Here is a 7,830-nt window from a genome sequence, read left to right as displayed (position 1 = left end):
GTACAGTACAATAATGTACTAATGTAGTAATGTACTGTACACATTACTCTACTGAAGGAAAACTGGATTCAGGGTAAAAACCATGTAAAAACAGTGAATTTCAGCCACTGACCTAAAAAAGCAAAATGGTTTCAGGTTTGCACAGAGAGACTGTAGGACTTGGCTTACACTGACCTCTGGTGGACAATATGGGTACTGTATTATGAAGCGCTTCGAAGTGTCGCATTAAAATATGTCCGACCAGATACAAATAAAATAAAATGCAACAAAAACAATAGATCATTGGATTATTTACGGAAAACGTAGTGTATTTACGGGTAACGTAGCATTTGTATTGCATATTCATATTCAATTGTTTGCTCTGAAATATTTATTTATTGTTTATTGTTTATTTAGATCCCCATTAGCTGCCACACATGGAAGCAGCTATTCTTCCTGGGGTCCACAACATAAAAGTTTAAAAAAATGACATACATTTGATGGATACAATTATTCAATTACAGTTTGTACAACTTAAATCATGAAAAAAAATGAGGTAATGCTATGTAAGCTTTCTTAAAATACAATAATAAAGCTTTTGATTAAAACAGTTTACAGATAAACATAAAAAATAAATAAATAAATTAACGAACACCGACACCAAATTCAGATTCACATGAACCAATGTTCAATCAATAGACTCTTTTTAAGATGTTTTTTGAACAGACTTAAAGACTCATACTATCCGACAGCTTGTTCCATAATGCAGTGGCTCTATACATAACAGATTTTTGAGTAGGCTAGATATTAAATTTGTGGTAGGCAATACAAGTAATCTCCTAGACACTTGTCTTGTTGATAATCATGAATATCTTCAATATGACAGATCCTAGAGTATAAAGATGTATACAAATATACAAATTGTATACAATTGTATAGCTACAAATTTTATGAAAAAAGGAGAGAAGATTATAAGAAAGCCTATCCCCAACCTTTAACCACTGAAACTTACTATGCATAACATTAACATTAGCTTTGTAAGGGCATTTCAGAACAAGGCGAGCAGCTCTGTTTTGAACAATTTGTAACTTATGCATGTCTTCCTTAGTTGCACTAGACCATACCATCATTTAATAGAATGTTAATGTTAACTTTAGACCTATGTGATCTTCAAAACCACAGGAACTGACCTATTGCATAGCTTGGAGCTAACTCGGGAGGTATTATTGAACGAACGAACCAGAGGAAGCAGTGGACGCAAAGAAGAAGAAGAAGGAAGCAGTGGAAGAAGTTTCAGGGAAACAAATTGAATGAAGAAAGTCCTTGACACTAACGTTAGTTGCTTTCTAATATAACCAGTTATGCATGTGATAAAACGGAATGCTTAATTATACGTAGATATTTTCACTTAGCTATTTGGTGTGTATGCAGCTAATGGTAGCTATAAGCTAATAGCGAAGCTAGCTACCTTGGCTGATTTCGTGTTAGCGTTAATGTTGCTAGTGCCCTACCACGTTAATGTTCAGTATTCGGTTGTTTTGTGGTAACGTTATTGTTGTCACTTAACTTCATACTGCTATATTTTCTGTCTTCTGTTGACAACAGAGAACCCCAAGACTACAAAGAAAGTGTGGTAACACTCCAATAGCTTGAAGCAAGCTATCAAAACCCCAAGGAAGCTGTCTAACATGGCTAACAGAGCACCTAGCACACAACCAACACAGAAAAGTACAGGTTAAATGAATCTGTATATTTTACCCATGTTGTTATGATCTGTATAAAAACACATTTCTATGTAGCCCTCAGGCTCACATTTCTATGTAGCCCTCAGGCTCTTTCTATGTTCGTGTCACAACACTACACTGTAGTAAGAGCCCTCACACCGACCATTCAATTTTCGTTAGGTAATCTGTGTCGGGCTTTAAACTCACCTTATTTCTGCACTTTGAAGTCACAGGTAGGGTCGCATTAACCTCGCGTCACCAGGCTCTTCTCGGCGAGAAAGAGCCTGGCTCCCGCCCACAATTGATTTTGTCACCCTACTGGTTCCCGCCTAGAGCCCGCCCTAGACCGGATGGCAGCGTTTCTAGCTCGTCAACTTTCACGTTAATTTGACAATTTGACCCAAGTATCAGAATCCTCTTTCACCGTTTTGACCGGTGTGTCAGGCGGTGGTGGCGGAGATGCCATATTGCATAAACGTTTTGTTTTATGTAACGCTAGCTTTGTTTTGATCAGACTCTAGTTTAGGTAACATCACCGCGTCAAGCTAACGGCAACAAAGACGTTGTTAGGCGCATTGCCATCCGGTGTGAATTCTGGGTCCGGGGTTTACGCCCCCATGACAAAAAGCGGGGTGGAAGGTGCCCAGACTAGGGTCGCATGGGGCAACCTTAGTACATTTCTATGATAGCCTAATACAATTTTGTACATAGCCTACTGCAAAACACAGGTAAACACTGTGAATTTGTAAAAGTAATGATGCATTTATTTATTTCCAAAACATTTAGAAAAGCTCATAAATCGTAGATTTATCGCATTGTTTCCTCTCAATGTGAAAATACCGTGTTGATGACATTGCAACATCGGACCGATGCCGATATGCTAAAAAATGACTAACATCGGCCGATACCGAAATGATTGCTGATATATCGTGCATCCCTACTCAACAATCATTCTTTAGGAAACACTGATCTGACACATTATCTAGAACAGGGGTGGGCAAAAAAAAAATCCAGTCAGAGGGCCATACTGACTTACATCAAGTAAGCGAAGGGCTGCAACATTGGACATCATACCTGCCAACACATCAGATTTTCGCGGGAGTCTCCCTATTTTTAACCCTCTCTCCCATTGTGATTAGTAATTTCTTGTTAATCTCCCGATATAATAGTGATACAAATCCAATGGCTGTAGCAGATTAGATTTATGAACATAATTCTGCCTTTTATTGAGTTTTTGGGGGTTGTTTTGTTTTTCTTTGAGGACCTTGGGGGCCGGATTGAGATGGTCCAGGGGCCAGGTCCGGTCCAAAATGTTTTTTCAACGTTGATTTTTAGTTGAAATCTGGGTGATATTGGGTTTGAACATGTAAGACCTAATTTCACCCTCTTTTCAACCGGCTAAAATGCGGTTACAACGTCAACGTGTCAAAAAACACAATTTGGTTAATCATATTGTTAAAACGTTTGTTGTAGCTTGAAATAGAGACAATATTGATAGTGTGTGAATTGGCATTTGTCCAATTTATTGTGTAACTGAGAGTTGAAATCTGGTCTACACAAAAACTACATTTCAACGCATTTTATGTCACATGAAATATAATAAATATGGGACTATATAGGCTATGTGGTGCCAGCAAAAAGCTTCCAGGACACATATGGTTAATAGTTTAGCGCAATACTATAAAATAATGAATTTAGTTCCTGCAGCAACGCGCATGCACAAGTAGTCTACTTAGTCACTAGCTAGCTGTGACTGACTAGACCAAAGCATGTCTGCACCGGTCTGCACCAAGTGTGGAACGAGGTGGTCTGGGCACGCTATGTTATTGTAACAGACTGTATACGAGGCTCTGTATACCCCCTGAGTTTCTGGTGTTAAATGAAGTTAACCTCTGAAGCCTACAGACTATAGATGCACACACACAACATAACTTTAGACTGTTACATAATATTATAGTCTTGTACACATCACGTAAAATAACCTGTCCTCCCGATCGTTGAGCCTGCAATCGTGTAGTCTACAAGTTGTGTGCGAGATAGAGTATATACAGTATATGTACCCGGCTCCCCAGATAATACAATAGCTCATTCCGTAGAGCGCTCGGTTTGAACCTCGGAGATGGGAGAACATGGTTCGAATCCCGTGAGTGGTGCTGCATTTTTAATTTAGGATCTTGGTGAAATATGGTCTAAATGTGAACGTTTAATCAACGTCTGCAAATAGTCGGTGAAAAAACTTTCACTCTTGAACCTTCTTGCACGTTTTTTCAACGTTTACCCTAAACGTTTTTTAAACGTCTTTTCAACCTAAAAATGCTCGCTGGGTGGGGCCGCATTTTGCCCATGTATGAACTAGAAGAGTGATGATGCCAGGCTGCAAGCCCCACATGTATTTACTCATAACTCACAAGTAGGCATTATAATGTTATGTTTGGCCCTAAACACTTGGCATACTTAGTTATAGTCAACAGATCTAAACAAAACACAACATTTTACTTTTGGAATCACTTGGCGCTATATTGCAGAGGCAAGTGTAAAGATATTTTCTCTGTCTGAAAGTATCCAGTCTTTCAAAAATGGATTGTTTTCATTTCCACTTTATTTTTCTATTCCCCAGCTCTGCCTTCTGTTGGTCAATGGAAGACTTTGTTCAAACCAACAGGGGAAGGTAGCCCTCAAGATGTCCGCTCTCAAGACCGGAGCACAGGCAGTTCCCAAAAGTAAGACCGTCCGTCAGAACAGTTTACGGCCAACAGACAATGCTTAATCGTGTGTGGTGTCACAGATGTTCTGTGTCATCTAAGCAGTAAATGGAATGCTAAAGCTATGACACAGAAAGGTGGGTTGATGGGGGGGGGGGATCCTACCACCTACCACCTACCACCTTGGAGATCCGGGTTCAATTTCCGGTAGCGCTACTTCAGGCTTTGTCAAATGTTCCTACAGACGCAGCAGTTGGCCGTGTCTGCAGGTGGGAAGCCGGTGGGGTATGAGTTCTGATGGTCACCGCACTAGCACCTCCTCTGGTCGGTCGAGGGGAGGGGAACTGGGGGGAATAGTGTGATCCTCCCATGCGCTCCGGCTCCGTCCTCCCGGTGAAACTCCTCCTCACCATCAGCGGAAAAGAATAATAATAAACGTTATGTATAGCACATTTTGAACATAACATGCCAATCAAGTGGCTGGCGATTGCACCTGTATCGGAGGAAGCATGTGCGAGCTTGTCTATGGCTCTCCCTAGATCGGCAGAGGGGGGGGAGCAATGACTGGGAGTGGGACAGTGGGGGGAATTGGCCAAATACAAGATGGGAGAAAAATCTGGGGGGAAAAACCTTGATAAAAAAAGTGTGGGTTGACTTGATGTAAAACACGCACAGAAACGCCTCCTCTCTCAATTCCACCTCACTCTCAGGGCTGAGTTGTACCATCCTGTGTGTGTGTGTGTGTGTGTGTGTGTGCGTGTGCTTGTGCGTGTGCGTGCGCCTCCTCTCTCTCTCAGGGCTGAGCTGTACCATCCTGTGTGTGTGTGTGTGTGTGTGTGTGTGTGTCTGTGTGTGCGCGCCTCCTCTCTCTCTCAGGGCTGAGCTGTACCATCCTGTGTGTGTGTGTGTGTGTGTGTGTGTGTGTGTGTGTGTGTGTGTGTGTGTGTGTGTGTGCGCCTCCTCTCAGGGCTGAGCTGTACCATCCTGTGTGTGTTTGTGCGCGCCTCCTCTCTCACGGCTGAGCTGTACCATCCTGTGTGTGTGTGTGTGTGTGTGTGTGTGTGTGTGTGTGTGTGTGTGTGTGTCTGTGTGTGCGCGCCTCCTCTCTCTCTCAGGGCTGAGCTGTACCATCCTGTGTGTGTGTGTGTGTGTGTGTGTGTGTGTGTGTGTGCGCCTCCTCTCTCTCTCAGGGCTGATCTGTACCATCCTGTGTGTGCCTCCTCTCTCTCTCAGGGCTGAGCTGTACAACCCTTACGATCCCGAGTCATCAGAGTCTGAGCCTGAGATGCTGCAGGGCAGAGAAGGCGACTATCACCGACCTGAGCAGGAGAACGACCGGAGACATGGTGGATATGAGCATGTGTCTCCAGATACAGGTCATTATCATGACAGGTCATCGCACTGGGATTCGGCCTACTCTGAGCCAGGGCGGGATTTTAGCCCTGCAATGGAAACTGGGAAATGGGAGTGTCAAGGTCCAAGTAACGGACCTGAACAACGGGCTTATAGCCCGAACACAGAACCACTTGAACGAGCGGGTTACAGCTCCGTTAACAGGCCACTCGACCGCAGAGGATACAGCCCTGACAGGCTCGGTCTCGCCTCCTCCACCCGGCTGATGGCTCCATCCGGGATATCCACACTCCCTGCGTTGTACAGAGGGCAGAGGTCCGACGGGGAAGAGAGGACGACAATCCCTGAATACAGGAGAGAGGTTTGTTGATGCTGAAGCAAGCCGGGAGGGAGACTTTGATGAAATGTGATGTCAAGAGGTTGGTCTTGCTCAACAGAATTTAGGACAGGGATGCTCAACTTGCTTTGCCCGGGGGCCACTTTCATAAAATTATAGGAGGCCAGGGGCCAGCTAATAAACAAACATTAATATACATTTTTCTGTAGTGGATTGTAGGTTTTTGGGGTGTCAGCCGGAGTTTAGTCTGACAATTTTGTGCACACAGTTAGTTTAAGTTAGTTAAGTACATACAGTAGCCTACAAGTGCCTGGTTGGTGAGCAGACAGCGGCATTTGACAATTTAGCTGGAGCTCAGTCAAACTTTATTTCATGTTAGTTTTCATTCTGAATTAGAAAATGGTCGGGGGGCCACTCTGCACCCTATCGCGGGCCGCATCTGGCCCCCGGGCCACAAGTTGATCACTGATGTAGGATGTCTATGTTGTACTATTTTGTTGAAAAGGGTGTAAACATTCTCTTTGTTTTCTTCAGAATAATTTCTTACCATGGTCATTTGGTGCCAATGGTGCCCTTTCTGTTCTCAGCAGATGTCCACGACTGTTAGATTGTCTCCACCAAGTTTACCAAGGTGGAGTATCAGCCACAGTCAGAAGGACATGTCAGGATATGTGGGAACAGGTAAGAGATTGTCATGCCATCGGTCATCTCCGGAAAATTATGAATAAATCTGATTAATTTGAGCCGTTGTTGGATTCTGAAACTAACGTTGTTAGAAAGTAAATTAGATTGCACTGCATTGTAGAATGTGTTGTGTGCCAGTGCTATGTGCTTTTGGGCAATTGTGGTTTTTGGCTCCACATCTGAGACACTGTTTTGGTTCGTGTGCATCTCATTATCAGGCTCATTAAAAGCAAAGTAATTAATCATGTTTCACACGAGTTTTGGAGATGCTTCACGGCGTGTATTTTACTGAGTGGTAACCATGCATAGCAATAACTGATTAGAGACACTTTATTGAATTGAGATATTTCTTCTCTCTCTCTTTCTCTCTCTCCAGACTCTTCCTCCTGTCCCCTCCCCTCCATCAGCTGCAGCACTACCCAAAGATCTGCTTCCTACCGCTCCAACCAAGCCAGCACAGAAGAGACGCTCCACAGAGGAGCCAGACATGAGCGAGAGAGACAGTCTCCTGCTGGGACACCAGGTGAAGAGACGCTCCACAGAGGAGCCAGACATGAGCGAGAGAGACAGTCTCCTGCTGGGACACCAGGTGATCAGCAGCTCTTATCGTGCGTTCCTTTATCGCAAAATAACTGGGATGTGGAGGCTAAATGACGTCACATCCGTTTTGTTAGCGTTCCATTTGCAGAAAACTTGAGCTGGGAAGTTCACTGTTCATTGGTCAGATCCAGTCGCTAGCCAGGCTAGCCATTGTTAGCAATAACAGTTGAAAACATGGCATTTCACAGCATTTTGAGCATACAAACACTGCAGTCTCATATCCACGCAGATAGAAGTTAGGCAGTGCTGTGTGTACAGCTGATTTAATGAGACACAAACAAAACAGAAGTGCTGAACAACATTACTACGATTATAACTACTGTTGTTGCGCGGCGCAACCATGTTGGATTTTTGAGGTCGGGGCTGCTGAGGCTCCTACGAGTTTGGAATGGGAAATACCAGCTCTGGTGACGTCACCGTCCCAGCTCATGACCTTTGAAGTCGTAAGATT

At 43.6% G+C, this 7,830-nt stretch overlaps 1 protein-coding gene across 3 annotated transcripts in view; it reads left to right on the top strand.

The window, feature by feature from the left end:
* Positions 1-1,222: 1,222 nt before the first annotated feature.
* Positions 1,223-7,830, top strand: part of LOC310791921 (uncharacterized protein) — a 33,449-nt gene continuing 26,841 nt past the window's right edge. For 2 of the 3 annotated variants that reach the window (XM_083653604.1, XM_083653602.1), the window contains exons 1-6: positions 1,223-1,313; positions 1,585-1,707; positions 4,321-4,423; positions 5,639-6,119; positions 6,683-6,776; positions 7,156-7,368. In XM_083653604.1, the coding sequence (XP_083509730.1) occupies positions 1,668-1,707; positions 4,321-4,423; positions 5,639-6,119; positions 6,683-6,776; positions 7,156-7,368 (931 nt within the window). In that variant the 5' untranslated portion in view covers positions 1,223-1,313; positions 1,585-1,667. The remainder of the gene's footprint in view (positions 1,314-1,584; positions 1,708-4,320; positions 4,424-5,638; positions 6,120-6,682; positions 6,777-7,155; positions 7,369-7,830) is intronic. The other variant, XM_083653603.1, reaches the window with a different exon arrangement.

Source organism: Poromitra crassiceps, assembly GCF_964638095.1.
Source record: "Poromitra crassiceps genome assembly, chromosome: 17".
Taxonomy (NCBI): Eukaryota; Metazoa; Chordata; class Actinopteri; order Beryciformes; family Melamphaidae; genus Poromitra; species Poromitra crassiceps.
Note: the sequence above shows the minus strand (reverse complement) of the source record. Positions and strands in the feature narration are given on the sequence as shown.